A 19,991-nucleotide genomic window follows, 5' to 3' on the forward strand; every position below is an offset into this window, starting at 1 on the left:
CCTCTTCAAAATGCTGCTGCGCAGTGCAACCAGTCAGTGCTGTTTCCAGTCAGAGATGGATACAAACACATCAAAACAAACAAAAGAAAATTCTTATTAGAAATTACAAACACTTGCGCATCAAATGTATCAAAATAAAATCCAAAACGCTGGTATCAGAAAATGAATTTAATTTTCTTAAAAAAAGCAAAACCCCATTCTACACAAACCGATATATTTTTGGAAGCCTCGGTATGTTTTGGGTCATGAGCAACTCCATTGTAGAGCTGGAGGTCAATTGCCTTGCTCAGTGGCTTGTCAGTGGGGAAAGCCTCTCCCTTGGCTTCCTCTAGTTCTGAGAAAAACAGTCACAAGCTCATGCCTTCAACCTCCAGACTACTGCTGCCCCTAATTTCAATCTGATTGTGTAAGAGCACAAATCACATGAAGAAAACACATTACATCAATCTGAGTGACGTGTGTGCATGAACTGTGAATGATACAACCTTTGACTTCTGTGGCAGTGTTATTGCCAGCTGAATAAATAGGATGAAATACCCGGCATGTAATACACAATGAGAAAACAGCCAAGAATGTGTCCACGGTGAGTAATAACAACGAGTTTATTTATGTACCAGCAAATCTGTTTGCATTGTTTTTGACATTTCCCTGCTTCTAAGCCAGACACTTACAGTACAGTAGCATACAATATCTGATTTTTGGAGAATGTTTTCAATACAGAAGACCACTTTTTTTTTGAATGACATATTTACAAACCAAAATACTGCAAATAAACAGATGAAACAGAACAGAATAAAAGAAATATACAGTTCTTCTAAGTAGTATTTGTCACTGACAAAGCACAAGATGCTAGGTTAAGAAGAGACAAGTCCACGTTTACAGTTTTCAGTGAATCATAGGTCAAGTGCTACAGCAACAACAATGCAAAGATTAGATTGAAGGTATAACTGACAAACACATAAAGATTAACTGATAAAACTGGTGCACTGATGAGGACAGTTAAGAAAGGAACATTACAGTTTAAGACAAAACAGGAAAAAAAGAAATCACACTTGTGTTTAAAAGTGAAAATAAGATGCCTTTGATTCCAGACAAAAATAACTTCACAGTGTAGTAAAAAAAAAAAAAACCTTTGAGGAGGTCAAAAACAGAACAGATTATTTGTAGAGACTGCTTGCACAGAGAGTTTTAATGCAGTATGATATGACACATGACCAAAACTTAACTTTGGGTAAAACGGTGACAATTTAAAAATGAAAAAGTTCGAAAGACTATTGCAAAGAGGCCGTGAAGGTTCAAGAACTCGATTGCAATTTTGAATATAAAGCTTCTGCATGTAAAGCACTGTGCACTGAGAGAGACAGGGCAACCTTAAGCAGTAGCTCAGACAAAAGGCATTCATAAGGTTTAGAGTTGCATTGGGAACCACAGAAGTGTAATATGGTCCTAAGGATTTTCTCCTGCATTTACGAGGTTACTTTTGTGTTTAATCCTGATTTAAGATGCTGACTTTCCATAACTGTTCATATATGTATTCATATATGACACTGGCTGGCTTTAGCATCGGATTCCACCACACAGAACCTTTTCAAAAGGAGAAAACAGCAGCAGATGGCAGATCAGAGAGAACGTGCTGAACAATCTGAGTCTCGAACTTGCATTAATGTTATCTTTGCAGCCAGACACCGGTGAGCTTCCTCCGCTGCACTTTTTCCGCATGCTGTGTGGGGGACTGAGGCCACTGCTGTTCTCTGGTGCCCTCATGTGGAGCTGTACAGAGCGATCTGCTGCACCTTGCCCAGCTGTGTCAGCAGCCGTTTCATGCGGTGTTTGAGCTGAGGCAGACGGGCCAGGGGCTCAGGAGGCTCCAGCTCACCGGTGTAGTCCAGCCAGCTCTCCAGCACTGAGGAGAACAAACAGAAGAAGAACCACAGGTGAGCACATGCTTACAGGTGAGAGGTTTCTTTTACCCCACATAGACTCTATCCTGTCCTCAAGCATACACCACCTGGGGGCGCTTCAGGATAGTGGATCAGGACAACCCAAGTATGACATCAAATGAAGCCGTCAGCGCTTGCATATATGTAACAATTTTATTAATGTTACACATTAAAAGTTTCAGCCTTAGGCCTTCCTTAGCATTTCAAACAGTGAGGACAGCCTGGGGCTGAAACACATATATTTCCTTCTGTTGCTGTGCAACATTTAAGTGTTACATACTTATTTATGATAGCTGGCAACTTCATGTGCAATTTTGTGATTTTTGGTTCGACACCTATCATACTATAAAGACATCTGAGTTGAGCATGCTCATTTTTTTTTTTATTTTAGTAGCCCAGGGGTCATTTGTACATGACAAAATCTGGACTGCTGCATATTTTCATGCACCATCAAAAGCAAAAGTGTTATCTGACTGACACTTAATTTGCACATAGAGATCATATGCTTTACACAGCTCTCAGCCGTATATTAATCAGGATTCACAAACCTCATTACACCCTTTTACACTTGTGCAATTTTGTAAAGTTCAGATATGGTGTAGAAATAACTTTTCACTTTGCAGCTATGTTTTGTCGCCACCATAGCTGATGTAGGAACAAATCAAAACAAGACAAAACAAGAAGTGAAATTCTTAAAAACTTTCGGCCTTAAATGGTAACTTCTGTTTTTTTTAACCCCTATTTTGTTATGTTTTTGTGTCTAAGTGACTAATGGCGACAGAAATTTTTGGTCCAGTACTGAGGGTGAGGCACAGAAGCTGGCAGAGCTGCAGTGTCTTTTCTCTGGGAAACTGCACCTGTCAAAGTACCACTGACAGGCTCAGACTATTATTCTAAGTGTTTGACAACACTATGGAAAGGATCACTACAGAGATCAGAAAGACTAAGCTCCTTTTTGGCATAGCTGCTGTATCACTTTATCCAAAGGGACCACCCTCTATTGACAAAAACAGTAATTCTACCTCTGTGGTTTACTGCTGCCTTGATCGGTTAGTTTTTGTCTTATTGTGTCACTTCTGAGTTTTTGTTAGTTTGTGTTATTGTTTGACTTTTGGTGTTATAAAGGGTTAAAAATCAATGAAGGCAGGTGCAGTGATCTTGATCAATACTGGACCAATTTCAAAAATTACACTTGCGCCGATTAATCGGCAATGCTCAGAATCGGGCCGGTTTTCATGTGATGGGCCCTAACCGGTGACCGGCCGGTCAGTGTCAAAAAATCCGTTTCTGTGCCGGTCATTGTCACACGTGTTCTGCACAATGGTTACGTCATGCGCGCAGCAGACAAACTGACTGTGATATCACCACAGCACTGATAACAGCTACACACTCAGACACATGCTTGCTTGAAGCTGGTGTCAGCGACAGATTCCAAGAACAGGATAAAGAAAAGACAGACAGTCTACAACGAGACAGGGCAGCTGACAATGTCGCAGAACAGCCATAAACTGTGTAGCTCTTCAGGCTAATGTTAGCCAGCAGCAGACTGCTGTTCACAGACTGACAGTTAAAATCTCACCTCCTGTTCTGGCTGAAGAATAAACAACCTGTGTTGATGTGTCTCCTCAAACATTTTCTCATCCAGACTCGTTTAACTTCTGCGTCTATTTGTCTCATGGCAAAGTTTTACTGAAGCAAACTGTTGCACCACATCAGTCTCCGGTTTGTTTACATGTGCTTCCACAGGAGATCACATGAAATCGCGTCCCACGAAATCCTGTGAGATTCCATGATCTCGCGAGATTCCATTCACCGGATTCATAATCTTAATATAAAACTATAATAAGGCCTGGTTGTAATCTGGAGGACTTTTATAATATTTAATAGAATATTTAATATTTAATAGTCAGTGTCTTATTATGAACATCCAATTTAATTTCTACAAGGAAAGTTGTAAAAATGTTTGTGAATGCTGACAATTACAGTTCTTAGACTGAAAATCGGAATCAGCTAAAATCAGAATCGGTAGGCCAGACCCTTCAAAAACCAGAAATCGGAACTGGCTAAGAAAATTGAAATCGGTGCAACTCTATCAAAAATTGTTGTCCTCAGTCACTTAGACACAAAAACATAGAAAAAAGGGGCCCAGATTGAAAATTGCCAAAGTTACTCTTTTATAGTCTTAGTCTGTTAACATGCTTCATAAATTGCACATCTTCAGAGTGAAATGAGACAGTTGGCTGTTAATATATCTTTATGGACTGAGAGACCACTGACATAAACAGGTGTCATCTTCACCATTGTTAAAATCTTTTTGGCAAAGAAACTTCAATGTTTCCTACCCTGCTGAGGAGACTAAGTTAGTAACTAGAGTCAAAACTACCACAGGTCTTACCGTCCAGCTCTCTCTCAATGAAGTCCATCCTGTGTGAGACCTCATCCTGCACCGCATCTATATGATCCAGCAGGTTGATCTGTCTCTGTTGATGCTGCCTACTGTTGTCTGCAGCCTCACTAGGATCTCTTCCCTCATCTTCCCTCGTCTCAGCCTGGAACCAAGAACCGCCCACTGATGCCTGGAGACATTCAGGTGAAATCATCAGACACAATTTTCATTACAATGAACAAGATTTAGGCCTCATTCTACCGAAGCTTTCAGCAAAAATCAATGCACATTATTCATGAACACAAGAGATAAACAACCCAAAGGGATATTTACATCATGATTAGTGCTTGAACAAAGGCAGAGCTACAGCCTTGAATTCTAATTTAAAATGTTCTGTTGTCCACTCTATAATCCAGACTGTGTACATTAACCTTGGGAGGGTAGTCTCTGATGATTCCCAAGGAGCATTTAAGTACAAAACTGCCAAAAATGTGTTGATTGTGCCTTTAACAGCAGGAGGAAGGTAAAAAAAAGTTGAGCTTGTTAACTATATTCAGCAGTGCTCATCAAATCACATACGGAATTTTGATTAATTTAAGATTGGGCTGCACTTGAAATATTAAAAGTCAAACCTTGTTACTGTTGCCTGAAGATCTGGGCTTGTCTGTCTCCAGCAGACTGCCGTAACGCTGCTCCCGCTCCAACAGCTCCTCAGTGCTTCTCATACTGTCCTCCAGCTCCGAGCCCTGTCGAGTCTCAACCACCAGCCTCTGCTCCACCGCAGGGTAATAAGCCCGCGGTTTCTGGTAGCAATGTTCACTCGTAATGTACGAGTCCTGGAAGGATGGGAAGGGGGACGAAGAGCAGGACGAAGAGGAGGTGGCAGATGTGGCAGCCCGGCTCAGCTTCTCCAGGGCGTTGGACATTAAGATCTCACCTCGGCTCATGTCCTCATCAGGAGTCGCAGGGGATGGAGCGGTGTCACTGCTACGACACGAGTCGGAGCTGGTTCGAGACCTTTCCAAATGCTTCCAAGGCTGCCGCCACAGCTGCAAGTCAGGGTGGGTATTGTTCCTGAAGAGAAACAAGATGTCTAATTAAATATAAGTCTTTTTCATGCCACAATTTAAAGCTATTGAGGACATTTTTAATGCTACAGTTTAATTAAAGTTGAGACTTTTTTATGCCACAGTTTAAATATGGCATTAAAAAGTCCTATATTATATTAAATTTAGGACTTTTTAATGCCACAATTAAATTAAATCTAAGACTTTTCTTGCTAGACTTTTTTGTATGCTTTAATACCACCGTTTTGCCTAATTAAATTTATGGCCAATTTTGCAATAAAAATAAACACCAAATGTGAAAATATAGGTGAATACTTCTAAAAATGCATACATCTATTGTCAATGCAAAATTAAAAGTAAGCAAAATGACAATAAGTGGTTGAAAATTTTGTCAATCACTATAATTAACAGCTCAAGAATCTGAAATGAGGCCATACTGTGTTGAGGGAGAATGGAAAATTCCCTGATGAAAGTCATTTAGAGCCCTGTAATGTAAGTGCAACTTAAAATTATAGGGAAAGTAAATCCACTGAAGATGGAGGGTTTGCAAGTTCACCTATGCCATCCAGACAGACAGTAGAGGGGTCACCAGGGGACAAAGTTTACAAACACAAATAGAAAAAAACTAAAGACTGTTATAAGATAAAAGAGGAATTCAACTTGAATTCAACTCTTTTTGATTTTGCCAAACATTAAATATACAGGCATTTTGTGCTTGGACTTTTCAAAGGCATTATGTTCGTAAAAGTGAATTAAAAACCTTTAAGACTGTTTAAGAACCTGCAACCACCCTGAAGAACATAAAATCAAAATACACTGAAATCACTCTGGACATCAATAATTAACAGGAACTCACTGTAGGACACTCATCTTGAGCTGCAGTCCGTTGAGGATCTCCACCACGTGGTGCACGTCTCCCAGCAGCTGGTGGGTGGTGGTGATCTTCTTGGCATTTTGGTGAGAGTAGTTCTCTTCCAGGAAGGAGAGGCCATACATATGACCATTGCTCAACCACTCGCGATCATACCAGTAGCGCAGACTCTGCCTCTGACCTGGGAGTGATCAACAAATTGAAATGTTACCAAATGCTGACAGAATTTTTTTTCCAAAAGATCTGGTGCTAACCAATGCTCTGGTTTATAGGCCATGTGTTTCACTCGCTCCAATGATGCAGACCAGATCACTCCTCCACTCTGGCAGAGTGTTAGCTCTGTCTCTTAAAAGTCTTTTTTTCTGAAGCTAAAAACAGCTACTGTACAGCCAAGCAGGTCTTTAATTCCACATTCACTGTGGACACACTAGTAAGGCCCCTAAAAGCCTGTATCATTCAGGACAAGCTTCTGATCAATGCTGACAAACAGTGGTGGGCAGTGTTCAGGCCAGGGGACAATACTTACAGCCTGTTTTATCTGGTTTCCATTTTTTTTAAAAATCAATAAGGCAAAAGACCATCTGCAGCACAAATATACTGTAGTTTCAACTGTTTTGTGATACTGAAGGGCTCAAATTAATATGCTTTGGGGTTTATCTTAAGCATAATCGATGGCTCGTCTCTGATTTTTTCCTCATCACTTCCTATAACTGGAAGCATAATCTGGGCTGTGCTTGCTACACCAGGACCAGGTTTCCTGTATCCTGTGGTACTCTGTGCATTTTTGTAGAAGACATTACATTTTGATACATAGGAATAAAAAAATCTGGGGCAGAAATCAGTGTAAACCATCAAATTGTTTTGTTTAGTTTTTTTAAATGTTGCTGTTTTATGATAAAATGGTTTTAAAAATATTTGGGAAATGAACTTTATAATCGCAACATAAATCTGCATAACTATATGATGTACTCTCAGATAGTTACTTAGAAATATACATTTCCTTAAAAACCCTCACTGTGCACTGTTAATTGTGTCATTTTTTTATTGTCCACTAGATGGCAGATAATACTTTGTCCTATGAAAGAGGAAACATGCAGCTCTCTCTGCATAATAAGCTATACAAGAGTGCTTTGATGTCAACAACTCTAAACAATGACGGCGTGTAATTTATAGGTAGTGGTGTTTTTCCCTCACCTGGTGGGTCTCTGCAGATGTAGCAGGTGTATCTGTCTGGAACATTGTCTTCCAGCAGGCCCATGCAGGTGCCATGTTGCCAGCACAAGCAATCCTCACACTGAGAGAGGGAAGGGATGTATAGTTTGTATTAGTGCAACCCTAAGATTAGAAAACCTCTTGCAATGCCTTAAAAATAGGCTATACGAAGCTATCAGTGTTATGAGAGGAAAAAAAAAGGACACAAGCAGCTCACCTGAATCATGAAATCATTCTCCTCCTCCACCTCACAGATACATCGCACTATCTCTTGGTCGCTTGTGTCCACAGCACCCGAGTCCACACTCAGAGGAGGTGTGGTGACATCCAAGTCCACCCCAAAGTCATCGTCGCTCCACCCGCAGCTGTCCGTGGACCAGTCACTGATGCTGTCGTCATCTACAGTAACAGAGACAAACAGTAGTAGTATTGGTTTTTCATGGGAATAACACAGTATGTCAGGATTTAACTTAATTTTAATTCTACAAAATGTGTTGCATTACTTGAGTATTAATGAATGTGTGTGGGTTACATGATGAAGCAAGCTGCAGCAGCAAAGAACGGATCAGGATTCAATCAACCAAGCATTAAAAATTTAGTCTCCTCTGTGACAGCAGCCAGTTTAACGCTGCAGGTCATAGGGTGTTATGCAATAGATCTGCACACCAAGTAGCCCCCCTAAAATGGATTTTTATTTGTTTTGACGTTTGGAGCACAAGGCTCTTCCTCAGACTCCTCAGACCTGAGCCTTGTGCTGGAAACATTACAACAAATAAAAACTTTCATCAAGAGCTACTTGGTGTGCAGATCTGTTTCAACTCTCCTAGACATTTTCTTGATCCAGCACCCATCTTATTGGGCACTGAGATTTGTGTCTTTTCATCATTTCTTTCATGATGTATTATGTGCAACTGCATTTTCAGATCAAACTAAAACATCATGATGGATTGAATCCAGAGAAAATAGAAAAATGGAGGGGAGAGGGAGCCAGGTACAGTCACACACAAATTACACACACACACACACCTACACACACACACACACACACACACCGTCACAAAGATACCCACCATCCACATGTATCTGCTCTGAGTAGCTGTATCCTGGCCTGCTGGGGTAGGCCTCAGGCTTGTGATTGTGTGAGGGGGGGGATTTGAGTGGAAAATTCAATTTTGACTGAAGACCCAATACTGAGATGTCAATATTCTCCTCACTACCTGTGTAGTCTGTTAATACAGGGAAGGGGGGAAGCAGATGTAGAACAAAATGTCAATTTTGAAAATACTGAACAAGACGCCCATCAGGAGGTGACAATCATGGACAAAAAATAGATTCAAGAACAGTCAGGGACAATCAGTTTGGTAAAGTTAATTATCAGCCTGTGTTCCAGGCCTGACATGACCAATGTGGAAAGTACCCTATACAATTGTGTGCATGCCAAACATACTGTACATACATGTGAATGCCAATAAAGAGAACAGTGTTCAAATTGTTTTTGGATTAATTAATATCAGTGCCACAATAATAAAAAACATTTGCTTTTCATGAGAGTTGTCATACATGAGAGCAAATGCAAACTATGCTGTAAAAAAAAGAAAAAAAAAGACTTGGAGATTTTTGATTGTTATAATGGAGTGACAGAGGCCAGCAACAGATGTGACACTTCTCCCACACACAAAGGCTCAGCCACCACACCAAGAGGAGTGAATGGAGTACTTTATGCTTTGCAGGCGAGCCGTTTGGACAATGTCACAGTGAGTGCACATGCAGAGCAGCAGATATGTTAGGAGGCCTGGTGCCAGGGACCCCCTCTTACCAGACTTGGACTTCTTTTTCTTTTTCTTCTTCTTTAGTTTAATGCGAAGGAAGTCCTTCTGTTTCGGTTTCTCTTTCAGTTTGTCTTTTACTGACCCTGGGGACCATTAAGTGGTAAGAGTTACGCCTCGTCTGTGCATAGATAACACTATTCGAAAGGCTAGATTGTACTGTACAAAGCATGTAGGACTCTATAGACACAATGCAGTCATTTTCCCACTTAATAAACAATCTTCTCACTGTGTGCTACTGACCAATGTCAAAGCAACTCTTGTCCGAGTCCTTGTCCTGCTGCTGGCATCCATTCCTGTCCAGCTGGTTCTCCTTGCTCTTCTCCCTCAGCAGTGCCCTCTGCTGATGGCCCTGGGTGTTGACTACAGGGGGGGCTGATGTGCGCCTACCTGCAGTCTTCACCTCACCACGGGGAGCTGAGGCAGCTCCAGAGTCTTAGAAGAGACCAAAGTAAAGGGAAAAGGGTAAATATAAGTCCAAACCTTGGTATTTAACAAAGGCTGGAAGTGCAATATTTATAATGCAGTCTTGTTTTATTCTTCTCTTCTATTTATAAAAGTGATTCATGTCATGATTCAACTTTTCTGACTTTGTCGTTGCATAACATGCATTTTGTTTGAGCATCATAGAAAAAACAACTGAATGACAGTTTTTCTGTCATTTCAAATAATAGCAAAATTATCATTAATTATTATTATCATCAATATAGCATTTTTCAAGTTGATGTGCAAAGTGCTTTGCAGATTAAACAATTTACAGAGCAGAAATCAAAAAACAAACTATTGTTACCCCACCATATGACATACAAAAATTAGGAGCATACGAGCACATAATCAAGCATTTAACATCTCGAAGTGCTTCTTCAAAAGGACACTTCATGAACATATGGACTCTATACCTTCACTTTTCTGATTCCCAAGTACCGTCAACATTTGGAAGCTTTATCTTTGACTAATTATAGATCCTCTTTTTGGAGACTGCTTATGATGCCGTAATTGTAATACCGCTTTGTGATCTGACATTTGATTATTTATTGTATGTTTATTATTTTAGGTTTTTAATTTACGTTACATTTATAATTTACATTATATCTTTTTAACTATCATTAATACTGATTGTGTAGGCGTGTGTTGTGCAGAGCTCTATGCTATTGCTGTGTTTACAAAGAAAAAAACTCAATAAACATACTTACGAAAAAAGTGACATTCATATATAAGTACAAATAGATACAGCAAATAAGCTCATACAAGCAGAGAGGCACTCACGCATAGAGGCGGAGATGGTGCGTCTTCTCTTTGGGCCGTCCAAACTGGTGGCAGTAACCTGTTTCTCAGAGGCCCTGGTCTGGACACTCCTGGTGGGGCTGCGCTCCCCCTCCAGAGGCTGCTCCTCGCCATGATAATATTTCATGTGGTAGTGCAGCAGTTTGGCCTTTCGGAATGACTTTGTGCAGCCAGGAGCACTGCACTTGAACGGGTTGTGGTCAAGGTTGATGGACAAGACGGGTGGAGGTTGGTTTTTGATGACTCGGTACACTAAAACGAAGAAAAACATCAGTGACGTGTGTAAACAAAGCACATCTAAGAATGAAAGTGATTTGTGTATTTAATTAAAGGACTAATGTGTAAAATTTAGTGGCATCCAGCAGAGGAGGATATAGAAGATATAGATTGCAACCAATGAAATACCACTTGGACCACCCTCAGCTTTCAAATGTGCCAGAGAAACTAGGGTGGCTGCAAAACACATGAAAAGCCCTCTCTAGAACCAATGTTTGGTTTTTCTGTTTTGGACTACTGTAGAAACATGGCAGCAAAACATAACAACTTCCATGGAAGAGGACTCGCAAGCACTTAAGATATAAACAGCTCATTCTCAGGTAATGAAAACATGATGATTCTTATTAACAGGTAATGATATACTCATAAAATAGGGATATTCCATTTCTACCATTCTGCAAAAAATCCCCCTAAATTTATAAACTGGACCTTAATAAGATTTGAGCTGTACTCACATGGTTCTCTGCTGAATCTGTTGGGGTTGTGGAAGCCCTGCTTTCTTACCGCTGTCAAAGAAAGCACAAGAAACACATTCGTTTATTCACTTCAGTGTTGAAAATATGCCCAGACGTGATGTGATATTTACTGTGCTCAGTTACTCATTTTCACAGTCCTACAGATCCGATGACACTTCTCTTAATTTACTGCAATAACACTTACGTTTCACAGGCTGGGGAGGTGGCGCAGCCGCTGCAGGCTGAGAGCTTTCTGATTGGACATTTGGCTTCTGCTCAACGTCTCCATTGGATTCTGTGGTTGTCATAGTGACAGTCACCTGCTCTGTCTGCGCTGACGTCTGAGCGGGCGACTCCGTGTATGGCTTAGTTGACTCTGTATATGGCTTTGTTCCACTCTGTTCCGATTCCACCTCTTCTGTCTTTACCTCTCCATTGACGTGGCATCTCTCGTCCTTTTTCTCCTCCTCCTCGTCTTCCACCTTCACCCCGTTTGTGAGCCCTGTCCCCTTTTCTTCATCCTTGGGCTTGTTCTGGTCTGCTTGCTCAGATTTTTCCTCTTCCTGCTTGACCATGGTTGCAGCTTCTACCTCACCATTTGTTTTCTTGTTCTTCTCGTTGACCATCGCCTCTTCCCGCTCCTCGTCCTCACTGTTGCTTTCCTCCTCCTGGTCCGAGGTGCTGCGTCTGGCTCGCTTGTTCTTGGGACCACCGTTCTCCTGAGGCCGTCTGTCTCTGCGATTTGGGACCCTCCTGACCATATTCCTTTCAGTGGACCGCGACTTCCCACCACCAACACCACTTCTCTAATGTCAGCAGGACAAAGAAGAAATTTAAGTTAACATAAGCAGTAAACGGCATTCAAGACATGATTGACTGAGGACAAAACACACAGAGAAACAGTGAGATTGATTATGGATATGTGTGATCAATAAAGAGCATGTACCTCTTTTATAAAAGGCTTCACGTGGATTTCCTTCACTGTCTGGATAACTCCATCATAGAACTTCACAGTGTAGGATGCTGCGGGGGAGAAAGGATGTAAACCATGTTTTACACGAGTGCCACCAGCTTGACAGGGTGCTGATTGTGAACTAGTTTTAAAGTAGCTACAATCCAATTGTTCTTTTTGTTCTTGGAGATATTCCTTTATTTTGAGTCGTGTAATTGTGCATCAGACAAATCTATCTTTATAGTTTTTCTTTGCTGTGCCAGTGACAAAAGCCATTTTGCTATTATTGAATGCCATTAAATACCACAGTTTCCTTTTTGAAAACAAAAGTGACATTTTAACATTTTAGACTATGCTCCATAGTGCACAATACGGTACTGAAACCACACAGCTTGAATAATCAGAAGAAAACCTTTAAGAAATATTATGAATCCATTGATTTAAACATTTAAGACAGTTCTACTCAAAACATATACAACTACAAAATGTTTAACATCTGAGGGTTATTAAGACTCACCATCTTTATTGACCGAAATGACCTTGGCGGGGTAGAAACGGCAGTCAGACCAGCTGGCGAGGACCTTGTCATTCACATGAAAGCCCTGAAGGGAGGACATAGACTTTGGTTCAGGACTGACAAACTGTAGACACACTGTCAAAATATCACAGGAGGTGGAGCTAAATGCTAACAAAACCATCATTGTTGTTACATCTTTATTAAAATGACAGTGCTCAAATTTTACTCACAAGTACATGTAGCAGATACCCACTGAGCAAAATGCAAATAAAACCTCAGTATCACATTTCAGCCAGAAAGACAGATAGGGAACCTCTCTGTGAGAAATACACTGTAGAACGAAGGCTAAAGGAACACAAGAAAACCCAGAAGTGGGGACTGATTTGCAATTGCTCTACGCAACACAGGTCAAAGCAAGCATGAACAGCGTTTTTAACTTACAGGTACTGGAGCGTCGTCCTGCAGGCCCTGCCGCCTCAGCTGAACCCTCTCCACGGGTCTCAGATAGGGACTCGTCCAGTCAAACCACTCGTCGTAACGATGGCTCCACTGGCGGTAATGGATCAGAACTTTTTCACCCTCGTAGTCAATCTTCTCTATGGTGGCAGCATACCTACAAGATAAAAGAGATTCAATAAAGCGTGGCTGGAGAGGCAGAGATTTGGGTTCCATAACATAACATGAAGGCGGCAAGGCAGTAGAAATGAATCAATCTTGAAAATGTCAAACGCACAATGAATCATGAGACAAAGTTCAACTTAAGAGGATGCTGTGCTGGGGGCATGATTACTTTTACCAATTAGAAATTCAGTAACACAGTAAAGTTACAACCTCCAGTAACACACTGTTACTCCCTACATTTTAGGAGGTGAGCTGGTTTGTCCTTTAATCAGTAATTGAATAGGAGGGCTAATAGTAATGGTATTTTCCTGTGTCCGTCACAGGACTGGTTTGAGTAACATTAATCTGTTGCTGATTAATTGGGCATTTTGAGATAAACTGCACCAGCTGATGCCTGCACTCAAGGCAGATTAACAAAAAATGCCTACAGGTGGCCTTGTCATTGTGGATGCTGTGGAATGATGTTATCCACCTTTGTGAGTTTTGGGATGGTGGAGAGAAAGTTAGTTTAGAGCCCTAGGTCCTCATTACAGATACCTCCTAATAGACTTGCACCGATTAATCGGCAATGCTCGGAATCGGGCCGGTTTTCACGTGACTGGCCTTGACCGGTGACCGGCCGGTCAGCGTCACAAATCCAGTTCTGTGCCCGTCATTGTCACACACGTTCTGCACGATGGTCACGTCATGCGCGCAGCAAACTGACCGTGACGTCAACACAGCGCTGATAACAGCTACACACACTCTGACACGTCTGCTTGAAGATGGTGTCAGCGACAGATTCCAAGAACAGGATAAAGAGAAGACAGACAGTCTACAACGAGACAGAGCAGCTGACAATGTCGCAAAACAGCCGTAAACTCTCTCGCACTTCAGGCTAATGTTAGCAAGCTAGCAGCAGACTGCTGTTCACAGAGGGACAGGTAAAATCTCACCTCCTGTTCTGGCTGAAGAATAAACAACCTGTGTCGATGCATCTCCTCAAACATTTTCTCATCCAGACTCCTTTAACTTCTGTGTCTGTTTTTCTCATGGCAAAGTTTTACTTCAAACTGTTGCACCGCGTTAGTCTCCGGTTTGTTTACATCCGCTTCCACAAAAGATCACGTGAAATCGCGTCCCGCGAAAATCCCGCGAGATGGTCTCGCGAGATCACGTTCACCCAATTCATAATCTTAATATAAAAATATAATAAGGCCTGGTTGTAATCTGGATGATTTTGGAGAAAGTATTAAATGAATATTTAATAGTCAGTGTCTTATTATGAACACATTTACAAGAAAAGTTGCAAAAATGTTTGTGAATGCTGTCAATTACAGTTCTTAGAAAGACCGAAAATCAGAACCGGCCAAAATCGGAATCGGTAGGTCAGACCCCTCAAAAATCGGAAATCGGAATCGGCTAAGAAAGTTGAAATCGGTGCAAGTCTACCTCCTAAGTTTGAAAGCCTATCTTATCTTACTTTAGAATGACATTTAGGATTTTTGGCATCACAGACACCTGCTTCCTGACTGCAATTAGGAAAATGTCCTATCTTATCTTAGATAAGAAATTTAGCTATTGCAGAAGTGTCCTAACTAAAGAATTCCTTAAGTTAGGAATCCTAAAATCAGATGGTATAGACCTTGGCCTAAATTCAAAATAACTGTCAGAAATGGCAGCAGCACCACTGTTGATAGCTGTGTATGGAAATGACAACGAAGGGTAACAATATGAACACAAAATATTGTCATTATAAGGCCACACAAACCATTTGATGCTTTAAATTTCCCTGTCCACATCAGTATACATCAGCTTCCAATATGATTAATTTTGAATTTGATCTGCATGCTCCATCCATTCAAATCTCAGTAATTGGTGAGAACTTCCCAAAAAAGGTGATCTTTCCTGTCTCCAGGACACAACGAATTCCTCTCACTCATCAGAGTTAAAACTAAATGCCCTTCTTTTCTTGTCGATTCACAAGCTAGCCAGTGACAACTTATGTGAGACAGCTGTTGTCATGGATACAGGCAGTCTTGTGTGCATTTTAAACATAGATATAGGCATGACAAAAAGAGTATTGATTGAAGAATCAAGTTAACAGTTGTAGTGAGGACTTCCAAAGTCAAGATAAGATATGAAGTCTGACATAGGATAGGTCACAGCCATGAGTTTAGGAATTGCTTCTGTAATAGGAAGAAATTATTTTTCCTATCTTGGAAACTTATGTTAAGATAGGACAAGCAGATTTTTTTTTCTGTAATGAAGCTCCTCTAATATAATATCTTCATTCACCATCATCTTTTCTAAATGTTAACATGTTTCTCCTGTTATCCTAAATGACAGTAAATCTAATCTAAAACAGTTACTGTGAATTTATCATTTTTTCTATTTCATTAATTAACATGTTAGTGGTTAAGGCAACCATGTACATTAGATTGTAATGTGCATGGAATAATGGAATTATACATGACTTTTCTTTGTTTTGATATTGACATTATCGGCCACCCTACTCTCTAAATGTCAGCAGCAGCCTTTGAAAAAAACATTATCCTTCGACCACTAGAGGTAATGTAATGAAATGAATACCTTATATTTAAGAATAACTAGTACAGGAATGGTATCACTGTTTCCATGGGGAACAGTTACTACACAGAAAAATCTAGGCCTACTACTCCATTCAAAACGCTGCTTACACTGTTGTCATTGTGAGACCAATTTCACATCAACATCTTTCCATGTGTAACAAGGACAATCTTTAATTTCTAGCTTTAGTATTTTGCAACTATTAAAATGAGTTATAATATCAAAAATTCACAAATTTATTATACTGTCCTTCATTATCAATCCAGATCAAAGGCTTCTTCAGAGCACACACCCATCACCAGCTGTTGTTTACTGGCAAAGGAGCAACGATACAATAAGTGGCTTTCCACGTTCTTTTCTTAATCTTTTAATGTTAAATAGACACACACAACAGCTAACAGCTAACCCAGCCCCAGAGAGGAGAGAATGAGACTTTATGAGAGAGAGAGTGAAGGAAGTGATCGGTTGCAGAGATGGAGAGGAATGAGCGAGGCCATGACTCACCAGTTTTTGAGGCTGTCTCTGGCCTCAAGCTGAGCTCCCACCTCAAATGTTATCCCTCTTCTGGTAGGGGGCGTCTTACTCATACTGCCCACATCAAGGCTCCCTTCCTGTATGCACACACACATACACACACATGGACCAATAAGCATACCAATCAAAACTACACCCATATGACCTTGGGTACACTACTGAGAAACACACATTGTGTCTCACCGAGTACAAAATATAGGTGAGTATCAAGGACAGTCTTAAAGTCAGCCTTGTCTCTCTCAGGTCATAAATTCCAATTATTTTACCAGAATGCTGTGGCAAATTACAGCTTTGCACCCAAGTAGCAATTTTGGTCTTAAAGGTAATTATACGCCACTCCCACTGTATGCCAGCAGAACATCAATACAGTCCATGCTGGTAAACACACAGAGATTACATATGTTGTATTATACTACAACACAGTGTAAAGCAGAAGTAAAATTATACATATTATGGTGAGCCATGCCCCTTAAATGGTGGTGAAATGTGTAACTAATAGCAGATGTTCAGTGATCACTAGTTGAGACAACAGTGGTGTCTAAGAACAACGTCACACAGATTCTATCCTATGAGGATCTTTATCAAACTGATAATCAATATCAGTATTACTGTATTACTGAAGCAAGAAGGAACATAAGAAAAGGTACAAGAAAATAACATGTTCAGTAGAGCTGCAACAATGAGGCAATTAAGTGATTAGTTGAATCGTTTGTCATTCTTCTAGCAAAATGTCAAATATTTGCTGGATGCAGCTTCTTAAATGTAACAATTTGCTGCTTTTCCTTGTAATTTATGATAATAAATAAAGAATATTAGAATATTAAGGGGTTTGGGAATACTGTAATATTTAAAAATATTTAAAAGACTGGCCTAATTGATACTCAAAATAATTGTTATTTACAGCCTTTGTGTTCATAGTTTCCACTTAACACCGAGAGCACCCACCACCAGGCTACAGTAGGGCAGGCAATTATGCAATCATGCACCAAGCTTATACTCGACTGATTTAAACTGTGTAGTTTTTGGATCCTTGTTCGAGCATTCTCATCAAGTACAGACACATTGTCTACTGCTGATGTCTACCCCACAGCTGCAATAAAAAAGGCTTGGTGGAGGACGATAATCTCTCTGTCTTCATGGAAAATTTCAATTCCCACCCGATAACAGCGCCTCTTTTGTTGAGCAGCCAGAATTCAGAGGACAGACTGTGATATCGGTGCCTTTTCGTATTTAAAAACTAACGATCTACATTATATATGAAAACGTCTTACTTGTGTCCAGGTTACAGCTGACTCGGTTCACCATAACGGAGACAGTGTGCAGTTACTGTCTTTCAGTGCAACCTACAAACCGGATATCTTCACACTACTCGGCCCACGTGTTTTCTGGTCAGCCGATCCCACGTATAGACACAATAGGAGACAATGGCAAAGATTATGCCTATGGATTCCGATTACCAGCCTGATGCAGGCAGCATACTATTAGAGGGGGGACAATATTCTGTTCAGTAAAATGCATTATTTTAATTATTGGGTATTTTTTGGCCTGCACAGAGAGCCAGACAGAGACGACAGCGACCCAGGCAGGGTGCAAACCGGGAGACGATGATGCCACAACCATGATTAAGGGGCTATGATTATCCGTTCAAAGCTGATTTTACATGAAGAAACGTAATTTTTGCAATGCTTTGTTTAATCCTAGATAAGTGTATTAGTATAATAATCGGAGAAAAAGCACCTCACGCTCTTTATTTTTTCAAGCATATATTCTCTACAAAAAATACATCAAGAACACGTAGCCTAATCCGATTAAGTACTCTCTTCCAGGTACTCTTTTGTTGACCACTTCTACCACTATTATCACTTTATTGTCCGGTGTTTTATAACCAGTGGGCGTAGCGCTATGCATACCATAATTTACGTCAGCGCTTTAGACAAATACGACTGGTTGACAGAGTCTGCGGTAGGCCGGACACTCGCTTCTGATTGGCCGATGAGCTGTCAGTCACAAACCTAGTCGGGGCCTCGCGCTAGGCCTACTTTTGATGTAGTTTTCCTGCTGTGAGCGAGCGGCGTGGAAATGTAATGCATTAAACTTCCCCAACTGACCCAAGACCGACACAATTAAAGCACCCCGGCGAAAAAAACACACGACGAACAACGAGACACAACAGTACTTCACAAATGGAACAACAAAACCTACAAACATGACATTTTATCACCTACTTCGTCACGTTTGTTTTGAACTCAAAAAGCCGACATGCGGCACCGACCACACCATCTACTCTGTTGATGCAGCCGCCAAACGGGCCTCGTTCCCGATGTTAGGAGGGAATTTAAACCCTGAAGCGAAAGAGACGTACAATTTTGGTTTCCTACCTGTTCTCCAGTCACTCTTTGCTCGGTTGGAGGTAAAATGTACAGTGTAATCCCTTTAAAGTGCAGGAACCGCCGCCTCTGCTTGTCTGTCTAGATCACGCAGTTGAATTTCTCCCCGTTGCATTCACCACCGGCGCGGGCTGTGTGGCGCTACACTGCGCATGCGCGTACAACGGCCCAGCGCCAACAAGTATCCCGATAACATAATTTATTACATAAGACCTGCTAAATTGTCTCCTTTTTATTCATTTTCACAAACATGTCAACTTTTTTTTTTTTTTTAAAAAGCACTTTTAATATATTTTAATTTCACCTTATTGAACAAGTCAAGCCTTTAACAAATGCCATAACACCAACTAATATTGTCATCATTTACATTTATTAAAGGAGGCCAATATCAGTCCTATGACTTGCTGCTCTTATGTATGAATATATGTGGATCCAGTGACAGAGTTCACATCCATCTACACTGGGCAGACAGCTCCACCCTCTGTTCATCTAGATCAACTGTTATTTGTTTACAGGAATGAAGGGTAACCAAGCTAAACTCCATGTACTACTTCTGGGTTTCACTGTGGTTACCATTTTAGACTACCATGAATGTCTGTTTGTGATACATTTATGGCCTGTTCCTATACTCTCTCTCTCTCTCTCTCTCTCTCTCTCTCTCTCTCTCTCTCTCTCTATCTATCTATCTATCTATCTATGCCTATCAACCAACATCTCAATAAATTGACTGATTCTTGCCATCAGTTTTAGGGGATTCAACTTAGTCAAGTAAAAGTACCATTGGTTTTGTCGTTTTGTTTTGTGTGTTTTTTTTTTTATTTGTGAAATTACAGTGGTTGTCCATGGAAAAAAAAAAAACACAGCTGCTCTTTAACTAAATGGCTGATGTTTTTGCAGTTACGGTGATTTGAAAATAAAGCCTGCTATTTTGCTGCCTTCTGTCACTGAATGTCTCTTTTGAAAGTCTGTCATTTTTTTTTATTCCTCTTCTGTTTCTGTTTTCTTAACTTGTTCCAGTCCCACAGACTGAGAGGACAGAGGTCACTCAGTCACTCTGCTGCCACGGTTACAGTGCTGGTCCAGCCTTACACCAGT

At 40.7% G+C, this 19,991-nt stretch overlaps 1 protein-coding gene across 1 annotated transcript; it reads right to left on the minus strand.

The window, feature by feature from the left end:
• Nucleotides 1-577: 577 nt before the first annotated feature.
• Nucleotides 578-18,934, minus strand: phf20a (PHD finger protein 20, a). Its single transcript, XM_084728481.1, has 17 exons — nt 18,888-18,934; nt 16,480-16,586; nt 13,228-13,399; nt 12,787-12,871; nt 12,264-12,340; nt 11,523-12,123; nt 11,318-11,368; nt 10,569-10,838; nt 9,546-9,737; nt 9,293-9,388; nt 8,547-8,702; nt 7,694-7,875; nt 7,459-7,558; nt 6,250-6,445; nt 4,959-5,400; nt 4,336-4,516; nt 578-1,903 (listed from the first exon to the last, which is right to left on the minus strand). Exons 2-17 carry the CDS (start codon nt 16,560-16,562, stop codon nt 1,761-1,763), a joined length of 3,027 nt encoding a protein of 1,008 aa, XP_084584607.1. The 5' UTR covers nt 16,563-16,586; nt 18,888-18,934; the 3' UTR covers nt 578-1,760.
• Nucleotides 18,935-19,991: the final 1,057 nt, after the last annotated feature.

Source organism: Lutjanus erythropterus, chromosome 2, assembly GCF_056507025.1.
Source record: "Lutjanus erythropterus isolate fLutEry1 chromosome 2, fLutEry1.hap2, whole genome shotgun sequence".
NCBI classification, from domain to species: Eukaryota; Metazoa; Chordata; class Actinopteri; order Lutjaniformes; family Lutjanidae; genus Lutjanus; species Lutjanus erythropterus.